Source organism: Scyliorhinus torazame, chromosome 2 (assembly GCF_047496885.1).
Source record: "Scyliorhinus torazame isolate Kashiwa2021f chromosome 2, sScyTor2.1, whole genome shotgun sequence".
Classification (NCBI taxonomy): Eukaryota; Metazoa; Chordata; class Chondrichthyes; order Carcharhiniformes; family Scyliorhinidae; genus Scyliorhinus; species Scyliorhinus torazame.
In genome coordinates, this window is record NC_092708.1 from 88,384,909 (window position 1) to 88,411,294 (window position 26,386).

The 26,386-nt window shown below is 46.4% G+C and overlaps 1 protein-coding gene across 9 annotated transcripts in view; it reads right to left on the minus strand.

Moving 5' to 3' along the window:
* LOC140389546 (xin actin-binding repeat-containing protein 2-like) overlaps nucleotides 1-26,386 on the minus strand; it is a 298,487-nt gene that overhangs the window by 25,175 nt on the left and 246,926 nt on the right. For all 9 annotated transcript variants that reach the window (XM_072473763.1, XM_072473773.1, XM_072473782.1 and 6 more), the window contains 3 exons: nucleotides 18,606-18,710; nucleotides 4,001-4,111; nucleotides 803-866 (listed from right to left, as the gene is read on the minus strand). In XM_072473763.1, coding sequence (XP_072329864.1) covers nucleotides 803-866; nucleotides 4,001-4,111; nucleotides 18,606-18,710 — 280 coding nt within the window. The remainder of the gene's footprint in view (nucleotides 1-802; nucleotides 867-4,000; nucleotides 4,112-18,605; nucleotides 18,711-26,386) is intronic.

Sequence of the window (26,386 nt, forward strand, 5' to 3'; positions counted from 1 at the left end):
CCACGATGGGCCGAAGTCCCGCTCGTTCTATGCAGGTCTCGCCGGCGTAAATTGGAGTTGGCCCCTTACCGGCGGGACCTGGCGGCACGGGCGGGCTCCAGGGTCCTGGGGCAGGCATGGGGCGATCTGGCCCCGGGGGGTGCCCCCACGGTGGCCTGGCCCACGATCGGCGCCCAACGTTCTGCGGGCGGGCCTGTGCCGTGGGGGCACTCTATTCCTACGCGCGACACCAAAGGCCTTCCCCGCCGGCCGGCGGGGCGCCAACCACTCCGGGGCGGGCCTAGCCCCTGAAGGTGCGGCCCGACGCCAGAGCGGTTCACGCCACTCCATCCCGCGTGGACCCCCCGCCCCACCGGGTATGGGAGAATCCCGCCCAACCTCTTGTTCTCAACCCTTCTGCCTACAGGAACAATTTCTCTATCTCGACTCTCTCTAAACCCCTCACAATTCTGAACACCTCCATCAAAGCTTCTCTCAACCTTCTCTTCTCTAAGGAGAATAGTCCCTTCTTCTGTGATCTCAGCCTCAACATCCAGTCCTTTCACTTATGCTATGCCACAGCACCACCTCAAGAAACGGTGGAATAAACTCAGGAATTTGATGTGTATGTACCAGAGATTTGATGATGAGAGCTTGTATTAATTACTACCAAGCTTTGGTTGTTAATTTCTAATTAATGTAGAATTAATTTCAGTTGTGAGTGGTTTATGACTCTTGAAGCTCAAAGTAACATAAGCTGAAGCATATGGCAAAAGTATTGATGTGGTACTCACCACGCATTGAATACAATTATAGCACTTACTCAATTGACTTTCAAGGTTGCCCACCATACTTGACAGATGAGTATTCTGTTCCATAACAGAGGCCTGTAGAGACACATCAAGTTTACTCATACAGAATCGATTAGAGTGCAGTAAAACACATCAAAAATGTAACAATCACGTCGTCGTCATATCCCAGGCATTTTAAACTGTCATTAGCTAAAAACAAGTTTCAGTTTTAAAGCAGTGCTGTACTTTACAAAGTGAATTCATTGAATTTCTTGAGCTTTAGCTCACAAATCTCCACAAGCTATTTGGCACAAAGGCAAAACACTGCTGAAAACCTGAAACAGAAAATTCTGTAAACATTCAACAGATCTGGCTGCTTCTGTGAACAGAGGAACAAAGTTAATACGTGAAACTTTATCTTGACAGATCTACACATCGAGGGGAGGCCGGTTGAGTGTCAGGAACCTGTTTGATTCAGTCGTGGGCTTTGTTTAGGGACTAATTCAGCCACAGTATTAACAGTCCACTTCTGCATCAGCTGACCAATAAGAGAGAGTGGGCAGGATGGCACACTAAATCTGTCAAAGGAAGTACTTCCATTTAAGGGGACCCCCAACCGGAGTCACCAACCACAGGAATGGAAAGGAAACTACAGAAAGTTGCAGCTCCACACCTCTGATTCTTCCTGGAGATCTTACTACCAGAACTGAAAGACTAAAATTAGGTGATATTTTTGAAGGAAGGGAGGAAAAGGTCAGCATCTCAAATCAAGCAGACATGAATGGAAGCGATCAAGTGTGGCGTCATGGAGCACGAGTAAAAATGGAGTCAATGGGAATCAAAGGAGAAGTTCCCCACTGATTGGAGTCATACATGGCACAAAGATGATTTTATGATTGCTGGAAGTCAATCTTCTCAGTCAAGGGACATCATTCCTTGGGGTGGTGTCCTCGGCTCAACCATCTTCAGCTGTTTCATCAATGATTATCCCTTTATCATAAGGTTAGGCGTTGGGGTGTTTTTGAAGAATTCAATATCATTGATGGCTCCTCAGATACTAGGGACGGGCAATAAAAATGTTGGTCTAGCCAGCGATGCCCGCATCCCATGAAAGGTTTTTTAAAAAAGCAATCCATATCCATTTACTGCAGGAGCTGGATGGCATTCAGGCTTGGGCTGTTAAGTGGCATGTAACATTTACGCCACACAATTGCCAGGCAATGGCCACTTCCAACAAGAGAGAATCTAACCATCTTCCCTTGACATTCAATGTCATTACCACCACTAGCAACATTCTGGGGTCACCGTTGATCAGAAACTGAACTGGACCAGCCATATAAATACTGTGGCTACAAGAGCAGGTCAGAGGCTGGATATTCTGCAGACAGTAACTCTTCTCCTGATTCCCTAAAGCCTGTGCACCATCTCTAAAGCACAAATCAAAAATGTGGTGGAATACTCTCCACCTGCCTGCAAGAGAGAAACTTCAACAACACAAGAAGCTTGATGTGATCCGAGATAAAGCTATCCACTTGATTGGCACTTTATCCAGCACGATATATATTCACTCCCTCTACCAGTGAGGCCTCAGTGTGTACCATCTACAAGATGCACTGTAACAACTCACCAAGTCTCCTTCCAAACCCGTGACCAAGCCAGCTATAAAGACAAGGGCGGCAGACACATGGGAACATCACCACCTGCAAGTTCCCCTCCAAACTATACACAATCCTGATTATGAACTATATCACTGTTCCTTCATTGATGCTGGGTCAAAGTCCCGGTACTCCGTCCCTAACAGCATTATGTGTATCTACAGCACATAGACTGCAGTGATTCAAGAAGGCAGTTCACCACCACCTTCTCTAGGGCAATTAATGATGAGCAACAAATGCTGCCTAGCCAGCGATGCCTGCATCCTGTGAAAGAATAAAAGTGGGCAGCAGGAGTACTGTTCTTCAAATTTAGAGACAGTACTGTTGGAAGTTCAAAGACCACAGGATGGAAGGGATGGTAAGTGTGTGCCATAGCACTTTCAGGTACTGACTTAACCCTCTGACTTGCCAAAGGCTGGTGGGGGCAGAGGGTAGATTCTCCAGTGATATCCACATTGATCACCACTGACAATGTGTGTTCATCTATTGCATTGGGAATGAGATTGTGTATCAAAAGATAATGAGTTGCTATAAAAGCCTGAAAGTCCTGTAGAGCAGTATGTGTCCCCGCTCCCCCAGTTCTGTTTCTCTCGCTGGAGTTCTACACATCCTTCTACGGCAAGGAGAGAAAACAGAGAACTATGAGTGTTAAGAATAGCTTGTGTGGAGGAGAGAGAAAGGCATTTGTGAAAGGTGACTGTGAGGCATGGATGCATGTGGGCAACTGAATAAGGATGAGTGTGAGCGTTGGCTGCTCAGGTGGGGATATGAAGAAGTACCTGGAGAGAGGGGGATGAAGGAAGCTGCAAGGTGCAAGTGTATTTTGCGAAAATCAGCGTGTGGATCTTGGCACCTGAAAGTGTTATTGCCACTTACTTTCCAACCTTCCTGATATTCTTGGAACTCTCGCAACACTATATTCAGGTTCAAGGGCTCAGGTTACAGCTGCTCCCTCAGATCACTCAGCAGCTGCTCCAGACAAGAGTCAGAGACTGAGGACAACTTTCCCAGATCGGTTTTCCATTCCTGTGGCTTTTTCAATCTCAGGAATCCACGTCCAGTTCAACCTTCATGACTTATGCCAAGGTACCTTAAACGCAAATCCTTGCATTAAAAGATTTAGTGCACCATCCCACCTGCTCTCTTTGACTGGCCAGGAAACCTGGAAGCAGGATAGTAATGCCAAAGCTCAGCTGAGGTTCCATGGCAAAGCTGTTTGCAGATCCCAATATGTTTCTGACCCACCACTGGTTTCATCCAATCAAGTGAAAATTACGCCTTTAACTCAATTTAAAGATTTCCCAGCCGTCCTGCCAGTGGGGCCTTCGAGGGTTCCCTGGCAGTGGAGGGTGTGAACAGTGGGAAACTCTATTGACGGTGGCGGGATCCCGAGCAAAGGGCAGGACATCTCTGCTGCTGGAAAACATACCGCATGGGGGCGGAAAATCCCACCCAAACTGAAATCTTTGGAAAACATTTAATCTAATCGATAACATGAAGTGTTCAAGATAGAACCATGTAGAATAGGACTTAAACTTAAATAATTTTATCCAAAAGCTGTATTGCATTTATTACCGTTTCCATTGTGTAGGATATATGCTCTTCAGATGTTGATGGTGGACCATTTGCCTGATCATTTTTTCTGGTACAGTTGTTCACTTGAACTTTTCTGGTGCTTGTCACATCCTGAAATAAGTAATGTAACATGTAACGTTAATCACCACATCTACAAAGAGGTTTCTATTCAACATATTAGTACAAAAAGACCTGCGTAGTATTACAATCGCTAGCATTAATAATGACTAAAATAAAATAAAACAAAGTCAAATAACTTATTTAATGCAAAAATGTGGCAAATATGTATAAAATATGCATACATGCCCAAAGACAGTTCATTAAAAGTAAGTAAATAATTATGGTATTTGAGGCATCTTTCATACAAGTAAACATTTGCATTTATATGACTGCAGATCTTACTGGGCTTAGTCAACAGGTCTTTGTCTTAAGACGGCTATGTTTTAAACTGTCTGATTAGTTTCAAGAAAAATGGACTAATGAAGAGTCATGTGATCTGTTACTATGGAGACAGAGAGGCCCAGGGTGAGAATTACTGAAAGCAAAGTATGAAACATATGCAAACGTGAAACAACGGCTAGAGCAGCTGTGCTGATTGTAGATAGACTTTCAGTATTCAAGTTTTTTGAGAGGATAAGAGAGACAGGTCTCAGACAGACAGACAGAGAGAGAAAGAGAGAGTGAGAGTGTGCGAGAGAGAGATTGCAGATGATGTAATCAGCAGAGAGGGGAAGGATATTAGTTCACTGCAGCTACCAAGCAGTATTGCAGACAGAAAGACAGTCTCTGATCATGGAGATGCATCCTGTGGCAATCAATGGAATCTGGAAGATTTGTCCTGGCGGTGTGGGTAAGGGGAAAGGGGAAGAAACGTAGGCTGGTAGTCAGTTTGGCAAATCTATGAAAAGTGAGAGGAGTCCTTTTGATGGCCACTTGAAGTTACGACTGGGGACAAGCAAACGTATTGGAAGCTAGAAGTGATATTGGACTGGTTGCTGTTAAAACTGCAATTCTGCGGAGAATGAGAAATTAAGTAAAATTGCGATGGGGGGTGGGTGTTGGTTGTGTTAAAAGCAGTTAAAAGTTAAAAGGAGACATTTTTTAGATTAGAGTATTAGTTGCCTACTAAATAGTGGTTTATTTAAGTTGCTTTTAGTTTGTTTGTTGCAGTAAAAGGCTTAAACCTAAAATCCTGCATGATCCTTTCAATTGGAAAAGGATAGTGCCGGCCATAACTGGAGCAGCCACATTCACCTGTGGGGCTGAATGGGTGGCACAATAGCACAGTGGTTATCACTGTTACTTCACAGCGCCAGGGTCCCAGATTCGATTCCCGGTTTGGGTCACTGTCTGTCTGTGCAGAGTCTGCACGTTCTCCCTGTGTCTGCGTGGGTTTCAACATATGAATCATTAGGCATACGTGTTATTCAACCAGGCAGGGGGAAAGAGTACAGCAAATGCCAGCTAACCAGAAGATGGGGAAACACTAGTTTGTTGCGGAGGACTCAGATGGGGCATTGTACATTGAAAAGCTGGGGCGGGATTCTCCAAGCCTCCGCGCCAACTCAGTCCCCAGAGAATCACCGCCAATCAGGCGCGCATGTTCGACACAGCACCAATCGGGGGACAGTGAAAGAGGCCCCCGCGGCGATTCTCTGCCGACAACTGCCCGAGTTCCCACCGGTATGGGCCTCTCATGGTCCCACCCAGCGGGAATGTCGGATGGTGGGGCACCGCCCTGGTGGGGGGTGGGGGGGGATCCTTCACCGGGAGGTGGCCTCCAGGACGGCCAGGGTTCCGATCGGGGGCCACCTATCAGCAGGCGTGCGCTATCTGGGGGGGCCTATGTTGTCTGTGCCGGTCCGCAATGTAGGTCGGCCATGTCGCGCGGCACGGCTGACTGAGGCTGCCGCCGTACGCATGCGTGGAACCCCGGCCGGAAGTGCAGGGCCCCAAATTGGCAGCCGGAGCTGCGAGGAACACTCCGGGGCCCTGCTAGCCCCCTGCAAATCGCAGAATCGCCCTGGACTTCCTCCAGGTAAGTCCAGAGTGACTCGTGCGCATTTTTTCGCAGGTGTGGAGACGTAGCGCCATTATTGGAGAATCCCGCCCCAGATGTTTAAGCACATAAATGCTTGGTGCATTAGCAGGCCTCCCACAAGACCACAGGGATTAGGAGCAAAAGAAGGCCATTTGGCCCCTGGAGCCTGTAAAACCTTCGGAATGTAGCCTCAACACTACTTTCCTGTCTATCGTCCATAGCCGTTGATTCCTTTGCTGACCAAAAATCTATCTAACTCAGCCTTGAATATATTTAATGACACTTCCTCCAATGTTCTTTGAGGAAGAGAATTCCAAAGACCCTCATGGAAACAAAATTCTCCTCATCTCAATCTTAAATGGGAGACCACTAACTTTTAAACTTTGCTTAATCTCCCATTGTCTCCACTGGCAATTAGTTTCTGTATGCTTTCGGAGTATCCTTGCCTGGAAACAGCTATCTTTGGGGAAGTGACCATTTTTTAAAACTCACAGGACTTATTTAAAGTTCAATATTTCCAGATCAGCTGTTTTTCTCCATTATTATCATAGAATTTATCATAGAATTTACAGTGCAGAAGGAGGCCATTCGGCCCATCGAGTCTGCACCGGCTCTTGGAAAGAGCACACTACCCAAGGTCAACACCTCCATTCTGTCCCCATAACCCAGTAACCCCACCCAACACTAAGGGCAATTTTGGACACTAAGGGCAATTTATCATGGCCAATCCACCTAACCTGCACATCTTTGGACTGTGGGAGGAAACCGGAGCACCCGGAGGAAACCCACGCACACACGGGGAGGATGTGCAGACTCCACACAGACAGTGACCCAAGCCGGAATCGAACCTGGGACCCTGGAGCTGTGAAGCAATTGTGCTATCCACAATGCTACCGTGCTGTCCTTATTATGACACTAAGGCTGGAATTTTCTGGCCGTTCACTGGCAGTGAGATTCTCTGGTCCCACCGGCTGCACACTCCAGCCCGTGGCTTTCCCAGTGGTGTGGGTTGGCTTCAATGGGAATTCCCATTGACTGCGGCGGGAGCAGAGAATCCCACTTCCAGTGAATGGCACGCTGCCTCCCGCCATTGAGAAACACGTGGCTGGGAGGCTGGAGAATCCAGCCCGAGATTGCAAAGAGCCCAGAAAGCCTGTCATTACTGTCATGCAGTTTGGAGGAGACTGGCACCAGTTTGGCAAAAGTCTTTCTGCAGAGCTTGGAATCCATCCCTTCCAGTGTGAAAATGATGGCCAACTCTATGAGAATAGCTGAGTATCCACATAAAGAAATAATGTGAAGAATGCAGGATTTTAGACATATTGGATTAAAATGATTGGCAATTTAAGGGTTAAAAGCCTTGGGGTTGAGTGCTTTTGACTTCAGTGCTGATGTTTTGAAAATAATCTTGTTTTGTAAGACCAAAAAACTTTGAGGAGCAAGAGGTAAAATTGACCAGAGTGAAGGGCCTGGACTAATGCAGCGTTGATTGACTCGAGGGTGTCCCTGGGGAGTTAATCTCTTTTCAGTCTGGGAAGTTAATTTGTTTTCAGCTTGGGGAGATGATATCATTGCTGGGTGGAGCTAAGGTATTCAGACATTTTGAGAAAGCTTTTTGAGTTTGAGGTCTGATCTGACTACCTTTTAGATTACAAGTAAGGTATTTGATCTCACAATAGGATAGCTAAAAAAAGGCTAATAGTATTTAAAGCAGAGCAGATTTGGCTGAGGATAAGGGAAAAGCTAAAACACACCAGTTGAAACAGCTTTTTGAAGACATCCAGCCAAAGTCTGCAAGGGTTCTAACAGCAGCCAAATCTGTTTTGGAATGCAAGTATTAATCTGTGCCATTGTATTGAGAGCTGGTTTTATTTTCCCTTTCTTGTCATTTAGTTGGGGATAGAGATTAAAATTAAGGGTATGGTGTTTTACTGTATTGAGTAGCATTCTTTAAGGGTAATTGTAAACTATTTTCGGGTGTGATGTTAAAGAGTTTAATAGTGTATTAATAATAAAGTTTTATTTTAAAATACCAAATTCCTATTTATTTGTGCACCATGTACTAGGCTGGTATTTTGCCCGCACCGGGGATTAGATTAGGGTGTGCCCTGCAGGGGGATGCAAGGAGTGCCCAAGGATCCCTTTATAGGTGAGTTGGGGCATTGGCAGGATCCAGGGTCACGTCGAAGGGGAAGGGGGGGGGGGGCAAGAGAGATCGAGGTGCGATTTAAAAATGGCATCCCAATCTCTTCCTGCACTGAGGAGCTCTGCTCATCGGAGCTCCTCTGTGCAGGAAATGATGGTAAGTGCAGCGGGTGTTCCCCGCTGAGGCATTAAAAATAACCAGAGTGCCATTAGAAAGCGAGGTGGTTTAGTTAGATCGAGCCCATTGTCTCCACAAGGATCATGTAGTGGTCACTCCTACCAATACTGTCATGGACAGATGCATCTGCGACATGTAGATTGGTGAGGGCAAGATCAAGGTTTTCCCCCTTGTTGGTTCCCTCACCACCTATCGCAGGCCCAGCATGGAAGATATGACCTTTAGGACTCTATCAGCATAATCTCTTGGTGATGGGCTTTGAGGTCCCTCCTCAGAATACATTCTATGTCCTTGTTATCTGGTTTAGCAGAGGCTGGGCTGGTTTAGCAGGGGCTGGTTTAGCACAGTGGGCTAAACAGCTGGCTTGTAATGTAGAACAAGGACAGCAGCGCGGGTTCAATTCCCGTACCAGCCTCTCCGAACAGGCGCCGGAATATGATGACTAGGGGCTTTTCACAGTAACTTCATTGAAGCCTACTTGCTAACTACATGCAGAACTGAGCACAGGCATATCACCACAGCGGGTAAGGACTGCGAGCAGGCAGAGGTGCTGGTGTAAAAGGGGATCATTTACTGTGTGGGTGGGAAGGAGGGGGTGATCACTATGTGGGGCAGGAGGGGATAGGGACTGGTTACACTGTGGCAGAGAGGGGGAGCTTCACCAAGTCCTCTATCACCAGGAAAAACGGAAAGCTTGGCTGAAGACTAGACAAATGCATATTTTTACAAGGTACTTTAAAAATGCATATTTTCATATTCATAAGATGTATTTATACGTTGATCTATAACACACAAACTTTAATGATTATATACTAGATGTTACTAGGATGCTTTATTGCTGTTTTGTTTTTGTTGGTCTCTGGGGTCACCTTAATTTTCAAGTATTAAAATGAGGTTGTGTTGGAAGATAGTTTGGGAAGCACTGATGCAAGTATTATCGTCTTCCTCCAAATATTTATTTTTTAACAGTTAATTCAACAATCAGAGAAAATACTTTCGCCTACTCTATCCCACAGTGTGCTAATTTGCACATATTATCATTTTAAATAGAAGGTTTCTGAAAATAATAGAAATCGCAATTTCATCTGGGTGGTTGAATAATAAGCAGCATGCAAATTATCCTTGGGTTTTCAAAGAATCTTTAATTCGATCATCTTGGGGAACAAAGGCTACTTTGCTTAAGCTCAGATCCACTGTCTAGTTACTTCAACAGATCCCAAGGAAGCACTTCGACTCAATATTTAATAATAATCACCCTCCTTTGGGGTTGAATAATGAGAATGCAAATCAGCAGTGTTCAAATAATAAGAAGATCGGTGATATTTGGACCAAGACATGCAAACTTAATTTAGTCTGCATTTTAAAACAGTTCTTGCACAAAAGCCTCCATCAATTTGGGAAGAAGAGTAGAGTTGGTTGAAACACAGGAGATTTTCTCCAATTCAAGAACCAGTTGCACATAAAAAAGGAGGCTATACAAAATTACAGGTTTTCAGGTTTACATGATTTACAATAGCACATTGCAGTTTAGAATCGATGGCCATAATTTTCCCACATTTTTTTCAAAGTGTCAGGCTCTGACTGAAAGCCTAGCTCTAGCTCTCCAGATTTTGAGCCTCTCATAGAGAAAGGAAATTCGGAGGAAGTGGTTTACGTCTTCACTGTGACGGGATAAGGCCAGACAGAGTTGGGGCTCCACAGAGATCCCTGATCAGCACAGAAGGAACTCACAGGTTCCAAAGGAAATTTGCATGTCCTGAATTCCCTTCTCCACCTTTAACTCAAGTATCATTGGTTGTGCAACCAGTTCCTAGCTATTCTGGCTGAACCACTAGGTGGAGTTCAAGATCAGTCTGCGTTGGCACTTAGGTTATTATTCCTTCCCAGTAAGACCTTCACTTTGTTTTCTTCCTTAAAGGAGTGCAAGATGAACATGAATTAAAACAGTGAACATGAATCATCTTCCACTTATCTTGTATGCATTACATTGGAACACCAGTACACAACTATCCTGGCCTGATAGCTCCAGGAAAAGTAGAGTCGATGTATGATTTCTGGCATGCATCCAAATGGAGAAAAGCAATTGAACATGGATTTTTAAAAAATGTTTAAAATTCCAGACATCAAAATAAAACTGAGCAGAGAATTCAATTTTAACCATCACTGCCACGTTTCGAGTTAGAAAACTTCACACCAATGCTGCACCAATACTGACAGTCACTTATAATTGCCTGTGGTTCACCTGATTCAGATAGGAACTGCACAAAGATGTCAATCAGACACATTATTCATCAGCATTTATTCATCTTTCATTCTGCCGAGTTGGCCTATCACTCCTTTTTTTTAATAAATGTTTTTTATTGGGTTTTTGAACAAAGTATATTTGCCGTTATGTACACAGGATATGATATATATATATATTAAAAGAGAAGGGCACACACACACAAATCACAAAGGGAAAGAAAAAGGGCGATACTCGAATGGCTCTGGTGCTGGTTGTCATGATATCCATGTTAACATATCATGGTGCAATCACACACACACACTGATGGACAGGTAGATGAACCAACCAACACACACACAACATCACAGCCAATCACCAGTGAGAGCACACGCACTATAAAACAGGGAACACCACAGTTCCCGCTCATTCTACCAGGAGATAGCTCAGAGCACAGAGCTCACAGCGTGCCACTCAGACATACACCATGTGCTAAGTGCCTCACAAAGATAGTACTAGGGTTGGGTCCACAGGTTAGCTAGTGAAGTACGAACCACAGCCAGAAGTTAATAGTTATTATTGTACAGAATAATAAAACAGAGTTGCGTCATCCACAACAGTGTTGGTTCGTTTGTGTATCGGAACACCCAACACGACACTGGTGCTGTCCCTTGCTTCTCCCGGACAGATTTCGCTGCCGTTGTCGTCTTGCGCTCACTACCTCTTCAGCCGGCCCTCCCGTCTTCCGCCTGGATTCTCCTTTTTCTCTGTTCCTGTGGATGCCAAGTTTGTTAATGTTTCTCTGCCTCCCCCCACCTCCCTGGCTCTCCCCTATTGTTCCCTGTCTCTTCCCTTCCCCCCCCCCCCTGTGATTCACCTTTCCTTCCTCTTAGATTTAGCAGTCCCCCCCCCCCTCCCCACCCCCCACCCCCCCCACCCGCCCCCCTCCCCCTTCCCGGTCTATCTCTCCCTCTCATGCTTTGGCTACTGTCCCCTGGTTCTAGGCTACCTGGCTTTTCTTCTGCTTGTTTGTTGGCCACAAACAGGTCCCGGAACAATTGGGTGAATGGCTCCCACGTTCTGTGGAAGCCGTCGTCTGACCCCCGGATGGCGAATTTGATTTTCTCCATTTGGAGAGATTCTGAGAGGTCGGACAGCCAGTCTGCAGCTTTGGGTGGTGTTGCTGACCGCCAGCCGAACAGGATTCTACGGCGGGCGATCAGGGAGGCAAAGGCAAGGATGTCTGCCCTCCTCCCCAGGAATAGATCTGGCTGGTCTGAAACCCCGAAGACCACCACTTTCGGGCAGGGCTCCACCCTCACCTCCACCACCTTGGACATTGCCTCGAAGAAGGCTGTCCAGTACTCCACATGTCTGGGGCAAGACCAGAACATGTGGGCGTGGTTGGCCGGGCCTCCTTGGCACCGTTCACATCTATCCTCCACTTCTGGGAAGAACCTACTCATACGGGTTCTTGTTAAGTGGGCTCTATGTACCACTTTTAGTTACGTCAGGCTGAGCCTTGCGCACGTGGAGATGGAGTTGACCCTATGCAGTGCTTCGCTCCAGAGTCCCCACCCTATTTATATCCCCAGGTCCTCCTCCCATTTCTTTCTTGTTGTGTCCAGTACGGTGTCGGCCCATTCTACCAGTCGCTCATACATGTCGCTACAGTTTCCTTTATCTAGTATGCTTGCGTCCAGTAACTCTTCCAGTAATGTCTGTCATGGCGGTTGTGGGTATGTCCTTGTCTCCGTTCATAGGATGTTTTTGAGTTGCAGGTACCTTAGCTCGTTCCCCCTGGCTAGCTGGAATTTCTGTCAGTTCGTCCAGTGTTGTGATCCTGCCGTCGGTGTATAGGTCCCTAACTGTCAGTGTCCCCCTGTCCTGTCCCCATCTTTTGAAGGTGGCGTCAGTCAGCGCTGGTGTGAACCTACGGTTGATGCAGTTGGGAGCTTTGTCCGACGTTTTGGTGAGACCAAACTGCTGCCGTAGTTAGTTCCAGGACTGGAGGGTGGCTATTACCACTAGGCTGCTGGAGTGTTTTTTGAGTGGGGATGGGAGTGCCGCCGTGGCGAGGGCCCGAAGGGAGGATTCCCTGCAGAAGGCCTCCTCTGCGCGCACCCATTCGGCTTCTGGCTCCTTGATCCACCCCCTTATTCGCTCGGCCGTCACCGCCCAGTGATAGAGTTGTAGGTTTGGGAGGGCTAGCCCCCCCACTGGATTTTGTTTTTTGTAAGACCCTTCTTTGGGACCTTAGCATTCCTCCTCCCCCACCCCCATACGAACACCATGATTAGTTTGTCCAGTGCTTGGAAAAAGGCCTTGGGGATGTAGATCGGGGTGGATCTGAATAGGAAGAGGTACCTGGGCAGGAAGTTCATTTTGAGCGTCTGGACTCTTCCCGGGAGGGAGAGTGGGAGTGAGTTCCATCTTTGCAGATCCTTTTTTACTTCCTCCGTCAGACTGGTGAGGTTCCATTTGTGGATCCCTTTCCAGTCATGGGCTATTTGGATCCCCAGGTAGCGGAATTTGTGTTGGGCTTGTTTAAACGGCAGTCCCGTTAGGGCTTCCCCACCTACTTGTGGGCGTACTATGAAGATCTCGCTTTTGCTCATGTTGAGTTTGTAGCCCGAGAAGGCGCCAACCTCTTTCAGGAGCGCGATGATTCCGTCCATGCTGCTTTGTGGGTCCAAAATGTAGAGGAGCAGGTCATCTGCACAGAGTATGTGCTCTGTGCTCTCTGCCGCCCCTTTGGATCCCCCTCCAGCTTTTTGCTGGTCTGAGCGCAATTGCTAGTGGCTCAATCGCTAGAGCGAACAGCAGTGGGGACAGTGGGCATCCTTGCCTAGTGCCCCTGTGCAGCTAGAAGTATCGGGAGTTGGTGTTTGTCCGTACGCTCGCCCTGGGAGCGTTGTATAGGAGTTTTACCCAGGAAGTGAATCCTGTTCCAAGCCCGAACCGCTCCAGTACCTCTATGAGGTATTTCCATTCGACTCTGTCGAAGGTCTTTTCTGCGTCTAGGGAGACGATCACCTCATAGATTATCATAGAATTTACAGTGCAGAAGGAGGCCATTCGGCCCATCGAGTATGCACCGGCTCTTGGAAAGAGCACCCTACCCAAGGTCAACACCGCCACCCTATCCCCATAACCCAGTAACCCCACCCAACACTAAGGGCAATTCTAGACACTAAGGGCAATTTATCATGGCCAATCCACCTAACCCGCACATCTTTGGACTGTGGGAGGAAACCGGAGCACCCGGAGGAAACCCACGCACACACGGGGAGGATGTGCAGACTCCGCACAGACAGTGACCCAAGCTGGAATCGAACCTGGGACCCTGGAGCTGTGAAGCAATTGTGCTATCCACAAGGCTACCGTGCTGCCCTCTGGTGTTCTTTCCCCGGATGGGGTCATTATCACGTTCAGCAGGCGCCTAATGTTCGAAGTAAGCTGTCTACCTTTGACAAAGCCCGCCTGGTCCTCTGCGACCACCTCTGGCACGCAGTCTTCTAGCCTTTTGGCTGGAATCTTGGCCAGTATTTTGACATCTGCGTTCAGCAGTGAGATGGGTCTGTATGACCCACATTCCGTTGGGTCTTTATCTTTCTTGGGTATCAGCGAGATTGAGGCCTGTGCTAGCGTGAGTGGCAGTGTGCCCTTAGCCAGCGAGTCTGTGAACATCTCACGCAGGTCCGGGGCCAGTGCTGTCGCAAATTTTTTGTAGAAGTCTGCCGGGAACCGTCTGGTCCCGGTGCCTTCCCCGCCTGCATGGAGCTAATGCTGGGCCTCTCACTTCTGACTCCATGTCCAAAGTGCTGCTCTCAGTTTTTTGCCCTTGTAAGTACCAGGCTGGATTCGCCTTTGGTGGCATCCTCCGTTTTGTCGGCAGCGCACTCACACACACAGATTTCCCGACGGCGTGAGGATGCCCACAATGGGAAACCCCATTGGCCGGCTGCTGGGACGGAGAATCGCGCTGCCAGCGGGGAAGTGCCGCACCAGAAAATGGGTGCGGCGGGAACGGAGAATCCCACCCCAGTCTTACACCTCTTTTTAGTCCAGTCTAGACAATAGTGAAATAATATTTTTTAGTAATATTAGAGACGAGTGTCCACAAACCAGTATCTTGCCTTTGAGCTGATTTTTATGATAATCTGTCTGAGTCTTGCATAGAGAATGGCAGTGGTTTCAATCATAATAAAGATCCTACGATGAAACGAAACATGACAGAGACCTTATTAAAAGGGGAGGCAGTGGCGTATTGGTATTGTCTCTGGGCTAGTAATCCAGAGACCTAGAGTCATGCTCTGGCGACCTGGGTTCGAATCCTGCCATGGCAGTCCAGCATCCATTCATATTACAGCAGTGAGAATACCCAAACAAAAACATGAATGAAAATCTTGTGTGGTAATAATCGTGTCACAAGTAGGCTTACATTAATACTGCAATTAAGTTATTTCCCTCAGTTGCCACACTACGGCGCCTGTTTGGACACACTGAGGGAGACTGAGGGAGAAATCAGAATGTCCAATTCACCTAACAAGCACGTCTTTCGGGACTTGTGGGAGGAAACTGGAGCACCTGGTGGAAACCATTGCAGACACAGGGAGAATGTACAGACTCCGCACAGGCAGTGACCCAAGCCGGAATCAAACCCTGGTCCCCGGGGCTGTGAAGCAACAGTGCTAACCACTGTGCTACCGTGCTGCCTTTGGTATGTTATCTTGCCATATCCTCCTCCACTCTTTCCATAGCACTTGATCACACAGTCCAACAGTTTAGATCAGTTGGCTGGATAGCTGGTTTTATGAAGCAGAGCGAGGCCAACAGTGCAGATTCAATTCCCGTACTGGCTGAGGTTATTCATGAAGGCCCACCTTCTCTACTTTGCCTGAGGTGTGGTGATCCTCAGGTTAAATAACCACCAGTCAGCTGTCCCCCTCAAAGGGAAAGCAGCCTTTGCTCAGCTGCGATTTGGGCTACTATACTCCACCTCCTCTTTTTGTTTCCCCCCAGCTACATGGGTCCGCCCCTGTGTGATTTTACTCTCACATTTCTCAACACAGTCTGCACATCTCTAACGATTGATCCTTGCCCCTCCCCAACAATTTTCAAACCAGCAAACATGGCTCCAGATCTGGGTATGGTGAGAAACAGTTGGAAGGGATGAAGCGAAGAGACAATTAGTCAGAAAAGGGCCAAAATAAAGGGGGAAAGGAAACAAGGCTGAAATGAAAACATGTTGGTTAGAATTCTCCGGCCGTTGAGATTCTCTTTTCCCGGGGGAGGTCGGGGATTCTTAGGGGCAGCACGATGGTGCAGTGGTTAGCACTGCTGCCTCGGGGCGCAGAGGACCCAGGTTCGATCCCGGCCCCGGGTCACTGTCCATGTGGCGTTTACACATTCTCCCCGTGACCACGTGGGTCTCACCCCCACCACCGAATGATGTGCACGGTGGATTGGTCATGCTAAATTGTCCCTTAATTGGAAGAAAGAATTGGATACTCTAAATTTATATTTAAAAAAAAAGATTCTCTTTTCCCGCCGGCAGCGCACTCCCGACTGCGAGTTTCCCAGCCTAATGGCTTCAATGGGAAATAGCATTGACAAGCGGCGAGAGTGGAGAATCCCACCTCCAGCAAGCAGTGCGCCGCTGAGGACCAAGCGGCTGGGGCACCGGAGAATCCAGTCCCTTGTAAGGCAATGAAGGTCCAGCTCAGGGAGGACCACAACTGGATTAATAGGCAGCATAGAAGAAACAGGAGTAAACAAAGAACACAGGTGGTGTTTGGAGTCAGTGACGGATGATCCAAAAACATATAAAATTAAGATGTGGATTGATGCAGAAATATGGCTGATACAGGAAGCTCGCAGCTGAGCTCTTCTTTGGAGCAGCAGCTTGATGTCATTTTCCCCACTTTGGCTTCCTTTTTGTTCTGTGGTGCATTGAATTTTATTTTGCTACTCTCAAATCTGTAGAAATATTTGCTTCAGGTTCCAGCAATTGTCTGAGTCAGCTGCAGTGAGACTTTTATCTTCGTCTGAATGAAATTCCCATATCTTCCCAGGACTCCAATATGTCCATGGTTGTCATTAACATAAGATCAGAAGTGGAGATTTTACTGATGTTTGCACAATGTTCAGCTCTATTCACACTCCCTCAGATACTGAAGCAACCTCTGCCACCATGCAGCAAGACACAGACATGCAGGCTTGGGCTGATAAGTGACAAGTAACATTCATGCCGCACAAATGCCAGGTAATAGCAATCTTTCAAAGAATTTAATGCTCTCACTTTAATGTTCAATGACATAACCATCAACATCCTGGAGATTACCATTGGTCAGTAACAGCCATATAAGCACAAAGGGTAGAAGAGCAGGTCAGGGGGTGGGATTCCTGTGACAAGTAACTCACCTTGTGACCCTCTCCCCAAAGCCTTTATACCATCTACAAGGCACAAGTCATTGGTATGATGGAATACTCCTCTTGCCTCGATGAGTGCAGCTCCAAAAATACACAAGAAACTTAATACCATCTGGGACAAAGCAGCCCGCTTGATTGGGACCTCAGTCACTCACTCTCTCCACCACGAATGGTATACCATCTACAAGAGGCACTGTAGCAAGTCACCAAAGTGCCTTCAACAGCAACTTCCAAACATCATGACCACTGTCCCTAGAAGGGCAAGGGTAGCAAATGATTGGGAAGCCATCACCTGCAAGATCCCCTCCAAGTCACACATTATCCTAACTTGGAAATGTATCATTGGATCAAAATCCAAGAACTCCTTCCCACACAGCACTGTGGGTGGACCTACATCACAGGGCCTGCCAGTTGAAGAAGGCCCCTCCACTACCTTCTCAAGAGCAAAAGGAGTGGCCTCATCAGCGATGTCTACATACCATGGATTTACAACAATATAATTAGTTCTGCAGATAGGGCAGGATTTGGTTTCAGTGGGGTTCATAGTTCCACATGTTCAAGGGCATAATTTCATTAACGTTTGTTTTCTCTCCACAGATGGTCTTTGTGCATTTGTCACACAGATTTAAAAAAAACAATTTTTCCCCAAAAGGGTAATGGTACAAATTCATGAATCATTGGTTTCCCAGCAACTTTCAGCGACTGGAATGTCAAGGAAGCTACGTGGTTTAACTATGATAGTGCTCCTTTGCTTTAAGCTAAAAATCATAGTGAAACAATAGGCAGGAAATTGTGACTGGGCACTGCAGAAACTACAAATTCTCTATCTGTGTGTATACCATGATCTTATCAGCTTGTAAAGTGAAACCACTTTAAACTGTAAGGAGTCAGATAATTATCTCATACACACATTAACAGAAACTAGGTCTAGTTAAGCACTTTAGAAAAAAATTCAAAGTACTGTACAGAAATTACGCTGCTCTAAAATTCTAATGAGATGTTCAATGGTTTAATTTTCCAAGTGCAATGTATATTTTTTCCCAAGTGCAATGTATATTACTTTATGCAAATTCTACACAAGTGCAGCAGAACAAAGTCCCTTAAATACCTTTCAGAGTGGGAGTCAGTTTTGTATTATTATTGCCCTCCACCATCTTCTATAAAGATCGGTAGCTTCACTCCTTTGAAAACTTGGATCTGGAAGGCTATCAGGCATGAATGCCGTTCTCTGAGGCTGGGATTCTCCATTGCAAGTCCGCCACACTACCGCTGCTGGCGAGGATGGAGAACGTGACGCTCAGTCAAATCTCCCATTCACTGCAGTGGGACCGAGAATCCCGCTTCCATGAACAGACAGATAATCCCACCCTAAGTGTCACAGCAGATGCTGCCAGACCTGCTGACCACTTCCAGAATTTTGTCTTTATTTCAGTTTTCCAGGATCTGCTGTATTTTAATTTCACACACACGCAACGTGCACGTTCACACACATACAATTATAAAATAGAACCTAACAGCAGTTATATCAGCTGAAGGATGCAGCCCACCACGGACAAACCCAAGTTTCATAAGTGCGCCGATTTACCTGTACGGTTTGCTGCTGGTAGTGAGCAACAGTGTTATGGGATTCAAACTGTTTCTTCACGCTTGCTAGGCCCCCAGGCAAGGCTCGAGCTTCTTCTTCTGCAGCCTGATAGAATAATGGTAATAAATAATTCATTATTCAAAATCATTTTTGATAACAAAAATGCTGCTAAACCTCGAGAATCTCAATATATTGGCCCTCTGTGATTAGTTTTTTTACCTGTGGTTTTACCTGTGGATAATGCCGAGCAAGGCCGCATATCACAGTTAATCCAAACTGGAATTCTTAACAACAGATTCCAATGCAGAAGTTCAATTCTCTGACCATATGGGAAGGGAGGAGAAGAGAGAATAAATGGACAAAGGAGGGAACAGATTTTTATTGGACTCTGAATTTGGTCATCTGAAATATTTTGCATAATGATGAACGAGTTTGAATGCAATTTGCAAACATTTATTCACAAAAAATGCTAAATATAACACAGGTTTGTTGACCTCAGATTATTCATCAGCACTTTTAATGTTATCAGTTTTATAATTCCTGCAAAGCTACAGAAATACTTAGTGAAGTAAAGTTGTTAGGAGTCAGGAAATTACCCATGGAATCTAAACTGCAAAGATTTGGAAGGGGGGGGGGTTCTCTGTCGGCTGAAGCCGAAATTGGGAACATGATTGGAAGGAGAATTCGGCATCTGCCGAAAATCAAGGATGACGTCGGGCGCCAAATGGAATGCCATGCTCCTGACCCTCAACAGTCCTTGAATTTGTTCTATGCCAGATGCCAACATGGGCATGCAAATTGTACAGTAAAGGCTGTTGGCATATCATTAGCTGCTCCTACCCAGCACTTTCCAGGCCTTCTGCAATGCTCCGCCTCTGCCAGGAGGAACTACCGATGGCAAGGTTCAATATCCATAGGTAATCTATCCATAGTCATACACATGCAAAGCAAGTCAGAACACAAAAATGTATTCCTTCCATATCATTCACATATGTTTCTTTCTATGTGGCTGAAGGGATGGTGTCAGGGGGAGGGTTTCAGATTCCTGGGGCATTGGGACCGGTTCTGTGGGAGGTGGGACCTGTACAAACTGGATAGGTTACACCTGGGCAGGACTGGAACCGATGTCCTAGGGGGCTAATTGCTAGAGCAGTTGGGGAGTGTTTAAACTGATGTGGCAGGGGGATGGGAACCGATGCAGGAAGTCGGAAGGTAGTAAAACAGGGACAGAAACAAAAGGCAGTAAGGGGGAAAGGGTAAGGCAGAGAGGCCATAGTCAAAAATCAAACAGGGCGACAGTACAAGGTACAGTGACTGAGGGGAGCTCAGTGAATAGTCCCAGTAATACTAAAAGGAATAAAACGGGAAGTAAAAACATATAAATGGAAAGCGACGCGGCAGGCTGTTACATGAAGATATGAGTTCAACGACAAGGGAAATTAGGAGAAAAGTTAAGAGGAAAAATAACTTAAGAGAGGTTACTGATCAAGGTGTTAAGATTCAAAACAGAGGTATAAAAGCCAACAGAAGTGTACTTTACCTGAATGCTCATAATATTCGGAATAAGGTAAATGAGTTGATGGTGCAAATCATCATGAATGAGCATGATTTAGTGGCCATTACTGAAACATAGTTAAAGGATGGTCACGACAGGGAGTTAAATATCCGAGGGTATCAAACCATACTGAAGGACAGAGTGGATGGTAAGGGAGGTGGTGTAGCTCTGTTATTTAGGGATGACATCCGGGCAATAGTAAGGGATGACATCGGTGCTATGGAGGATAAGGTTGAATCCATTTGGGTGGAAATCAGGAATGGTAAGGAGAAAAAGTAACTGATAGGAGTAGTCTTTCGGCCACCAAATAGTAACATTATGGTGGGGCAGGCAATAAACAAAGAAATAACGGATGAATGTAGAAATGGTACAGCAGTTATCATGGGGGATTTTCATCTACATGTTGATTGGTTTAACCAGGTCGGTCAAGGCAGCCTTGAGGAGGAGTTTATAGAATGTATCAGCGATAATTTCCTAGAACAGTATGTAATGGAACCTATGAGGGAACAAGCGGTCCTAGATCTGGTCCTGTGTAATGAGACAGGATTGATTAATTAAAACAGGATCTCACAGTTAGGGATCCTCTCAGAAGGAGCGATCACAATATGGTGGAATTTAAAATATAGATGGAGGGCGAGAAGATAAAATCAAACACTAGTGTTTTGTGCTTAAACAAAGGAGGTTACAATGGGATGAGAGAAGAGCTTGCTAAGGTAGACTGGGAGCAAAGACTTTATGGTGAAACAGTTGAGGAACAGTGGAGAACCTTCCAAGCGATTTTTCACAGTGCTCAGCAAAGGTTTATACCAACAAAAAGGAAGGATGGTAGAAAGAGGGAAAATCGACCGTGGATATCTAAGGAAATAAGGGAGAGTATCAAATTGAAGGAAAAAGCATACAAAGTGGCAAAGATTAGTGGGAGACTAGAGTACTGGGAAATCTTTCGGGGGCAACAGAAAGCTACTAAAAAAGCTATAACGAATACTAAGATAGATTATGAGAGTAAACTTGTTCAGAATATAAAAACAGATAGTAAATGTTTCTACAAATATACAAAACAAAAAAGAGTGGCTAAGGTAAATATTTGTCCTTTAGAGGATGAGAAGGGAGATTTAATAATGGGAGATGAGGAAATGGCTGAGGAACCGAACAGACTTTTAGGGTCGGTCTTCACAGTGGAAGGCACAAATAACATGCCAGTGACTGATGGAAATGAGGTTATGACAGGTGAGGACCTTGAGATGATTGTTATCACTCAGGAGGTAGTGATGGGCAAGCTAATGGGGCTAAAGGTAGACATGTCTCCTGGCGAATGCATCCCAGAGTGCTAAAAGAGATGGCTAGGGAAATTGCAAATGCACTAGTGATAATTTACCAAAATTCACTCGATTCTGGGGTGGTCCCGGCGGATTGGAAATTAGCAAACATGACACCACTGTTTAAAAAAGGAGGTAGGCAGAAAGCGAGTAATTATAGCCCAGTTAGCTTAACTTCCGTAGTAGAGAAGATGCTGGTATCTATCATCAAGGAAGAAATAGCGAGGCATCTGGATGGAAATTGTCCCATTGGGCAGACGCAGCATGGGTTCATAAAGAGCAGGCCGTGCATAACTAATTCAGTGGATTTTTTCAGGACATTACCAGTGCGGTAGATAACGGGGAGCCAATGGATGTGGTATATCTGGATTTCCAGAAAGCTTTTGACAAGGTGCCACACAAAAGGTTGCTGCATAAGATAAAAATGCATGCCATTAGGGAAAAGCAGTAGCATGGATAGAAGATTAGTTATTTAATAGAAAACAAAGAGTGGCGATTAATGGGTGTTTCTCTGGTTGGCAATCAGTAGCTAGTGGTGTCCCTCAGGGTTCAGTGTTGGGCCCACAATTGTTCACAATTTACATAGATGATTTGGAGTTGGGGACCAAGTGCAATGTGTCTATGTTTGCAGACGACACTAAGATGAGTGGGAAAGCAAAAAGTACAGAGGATACCGGAAGTCTGCAGAGGGATTTGGATAGGTTAAGTGAATGGGCTAGAGTCTGGCAGATGGAATACAATGTTGACAAATGTGGGGTTATCCATTTTGGTAGGAATAACAGCAAAAGGGATTATTTAAATGATAAAATATTAAAACATGTTGCTGTGCAGAGAGACCTGGGTGTGCTAGTGCATGAGTCGCAAATTGTTGGTTTACATGTGCAACAGGTGATTAAGGCGGCAAATGGGGTTTTGTCCTTCATTGCTAGAGGTATGGAGTTTAAGACTAGGGAGGTTATGCTGCAATTGTATCAGGTGTTAGTGAGGCCACACCTGGAGTATTGTGTTCAGTTTTGGTCTCCTTACCTGAGAAAGGACGTACTGACGCTGGAGGGTGTGCAGAGGAGATTCACTAGGTTAATCCCAGAGTTGAGGGGGTTGGATTACGAGGAGAGGTTGAGTAGACTGGGACTGTACTCGTTGGAATTTAGAAGGATGTGGTGGGATCTTATAGGGCAGGTTGTTTTCACTCGCCAGTGAAAACAGAACTAGGGGGCATAGCCTCAAAATAAGGGGAAGTAGATTTAGGACTGAGCTGAGGAGGAACTTCTTCACCCAAAGGGTTGTGGATCTATGGAATTCCTTGCCCAGTGAAGCAGTTGAGGCTCCTTCATTAAATGTTTTTAAGATAAAGATAGATAGTTTTTTGAAGAAAAAAGGGATTAAGGGTTGTGGTGTTCGGGCCAGAAAGTGGAGCTGAGTCCACTAAAGATCAGCCATGATCTCATTGAATGGCGGAGCAGGCTCGAGGGGCCAGGTGGCCTACTCCTGCTCCTAGTTCTGAATGAACGGACATCACGCAACAATCACCAGGCAGGAATGTTCCCTTCCAGTTGGGGAACACTTCAGCAGTCAAGGGCATTCAGCCTCTGATCTCCGGGTAAGCGTTCTCCAAGGCGGCCTTCAGGACGCGCGACAACGCAGAATCGCCAAGCAGAAACTTGTAGCCAAGTTCCGCACACATGAGTGCGGCCTCAACCGGGACCTGGGATTCATGTCGCATTACATTCATCCCCCACCATCTGGCCTGCGAAATCCTACCGACTGTCCTGGCTTGACACAACTCACACCTCTTTAACCTGGGGTTACCCCATCTCTGGATCTGTAAAGATTTAATCACCTGCTATTGCTCGCATTCCAAGCATTGTCTGGCATCTTTAAATTTGTCTATATATATGTTTCTGGAACATACGTCTTCATTCACCTGAGGAAGGAACAGCGCTCCGAAAGCTAGTGACATCGAAACAAACCTGTTGGACTTTAACCTGGTGTTGTAAGACTTCGTACTGTGCTCACCCCAGTCCAACGCCGGCATCTCCACATCATGCCTAGTTCTTATGTTCTTATGTCATACATTTTCTCGTCAACCCATCAGGCTTCAAATATAAGATACATTTGTATTCTGTGAATACATTTCTGGGAGTTTAGTATTCTATCTGTGAATACGTTTCTGGGAAATTAAACAATTGTCATAGCTACTGTCAGCCAGATGACCACACAAGGAAACTGAATCATTAATATGGTCAGAAACAGACTGTAATGGTCAAAAAACACTTTAACCACACCTCAGAAAAAGTCAACTGACTTAGTTTCGTGCACAGAAGAGGTATTAACCATTTCCCATCAGGCAGCTGTTTTGTAACCTAAGCAGGGAGAAAACTAATATAAATGGGAGAACAAATTAATTTTGCTATATTTTAAAACAGTGATTGCTTTTTTATGTTTGTTTATCAGAGTGGGAGAAGTTGGGCAGAATCACAGTCGCAGCAGTGGGCCAATCTACTGCAACGTATTGGGATCCCAAAGCTTTGCGACTTAGCTAAAGACATTCAGGGTGTGACTTACTAGCCAGATTAGTAACTGAGCCTCTTTAATAAAAGGATTTAACAGCTATCAGTTTGGCTTTACATTTTGACTTGCAGCCACTGGTATATTCATAGGTCAGCACGGCCAAGTGATCACCACGCTCAGCCTTTTGGGTAAGTTTATCTGCTGTGAGCAGAACTTCGAGGAGCATAAAGAGATTGTGAAAATAATTGGAAGCTTGCAGGTCGAGTTTAACACAAATACAGTTGGGAGTAAAATGCTGACATAATGGGAATAAAATTCAGCTTGGGCAGTACCGCAAATAGTGAATCCGCAACCTGTTTTACATTTTGCATGAATTTTTGTTCCATTGAATTGTACAAGCTTACACTTCCCCACCTTGAACTCCTTCCACCATAATCTTGTCCCCTCATGTAACCAGTCAATGTCCCTTTGGAACTTCTTGCTTCATACTACATAAGTATGTGTGCCTCCTAACTTTGATTCCTTTATAAACATGGACATTCAGCTCTCTATTCCTTTATTCCTTTATCCAAGTCAATGGGCAGGATTTTCCACGCGCCCATGAAGTTTCCTGAAGGCGGAGGCAGCCGGTCATTGGTCAGTGGTGGGATTGTCTGATCCTGCCATTGTTGAAGGGGTTTTCTGTTCTTTGCACCCATGCCACCGGGAAACCCACGGTGGAGGTTCGCCATCGGCAGGACCGGAAGACACTTTGCTAGAGCGGTTGGGGAGAGTTTAAATATATATGGCAGGGGGATGGGAACCTATGTAAGGATTCAAAGCAGGGGAATCAAGAACAAGAGAGAAAGACAGAAAGGAGAATAAGAAAAGTGATAAGTAGAGAAATCACGTGCCTATATCAGATAATGACACTGTAAAATATAGTAGGGATGGGACAAGGAATGTTAAAAGGACTAGCCTTAAAGTTTTGTATCTGAATGTGCGGAGCATTCAAAATAAAACGGATGAATTAGTTGCACAGATAGATGTGAAGGGATACAATATGGTTGGGGTTACGGAAACAAGGATTGGAACTAAGCATTGAGGGATATTCAGTTTTTTGGAAGGATAGATAGAAAGGTGGTGGAGTTGCATTGTTGACTATTGAAGATATAGGTTCAATATTGAGGAAAAATATTAGTACAGATGATGTGAAATCTGTCTGGGTCGAGTTAAGAAACACCAAGGGGCAAAAAACATTTGTATGGGTGGTATACAGACCATCAAACTGCAGTGGTAATATTGGGAATAATGGGCGGGATTCTCCCCTACCCGGCGGGGCGGGGGGTCCCGGCGTGATGGAGTGGCGGGAACCACTCCGGCGTCGGGCCGCCCAAAAGGTGCGGAACTCTCCGCACCTTTAGGGGCTAAACCCTCACCTTGAGGGGCTAGGCCTGTGCCAGAGCGGTTTCCGCTCCGCCGGCTGGCCGGAAAGGCCTTTGGCGCCACGCCAGCCGGGGCCGAAAGGTCTTCGCCGAGCGACGCGGGTCCGCGCATGCGCGGGAGCGTCAGCGGCTGCTGACGTCATCCCCGAGCATGTGCAGGGGGGGTCTCTGCCATCTCCTCCATAGTGAAGACCATGGCGAAGGCGGAAGAAAAAGAGTGCCATCACGGCACAGGCCCGCCCGCGGATCGGTGGGCCCCGATCGTGAGCCTGGCCACTGCGGGCACCCGCTGGGGCCAGATCGACCCGCGCCCCCCCCCCACCAAGACCCCGGAGCCTGCCCGCGCCGCCATGTCCCGCCGTTTAAAAGGTGGTTTGATTCACACCGGCGAGACAGGCATTCCAGCAGCGGAACTTCGGCCTATCGCGGGCTGGAGAATCGGCGAGGGTGGGCCCCTTCGACTGGCGCGGCATGATTCCCACCCCTGCCGACCGGCGCGGCGCGAATCCCACCCCCGCCGAATCTCTGGTGGCAGAGACTTCATGCCAGCCCCTGGCGATTCTCCAGCCCGGCATGGGTTGGAGAATCCCACACAACATTGGGCAGCACAGTAGCATTGTGGATAGCACAATTGCTTCACAGCTCCAGGGTCCCAGGTTCGATTCCGGCTTGGGTCACTGTCTGTGCGGAGTCTGCACATCCTCCCCGTGTGTGCGTGGGTTTCCTTCGGGTGCTCCGGTTTCCTCCCACAGTCCAAAGATGTGCAGGTTAGGTGGATTGGCCATGATAAATTGCCCTTAGTGTCCAAAATTGCCCTTAGTGTTGGGTGGGGTTACTGGGTTATGGGGATAGGGTGGAGGTGTCGACCGTGGGTGGGGTGCTCTTTCCAAGAGCCGGTGCAGACTCGATGGGCCGAATAGCCTCCTTCTGCACTGTAAATTCTATCTATTTATCTATCTATCTAGACAGGAAATC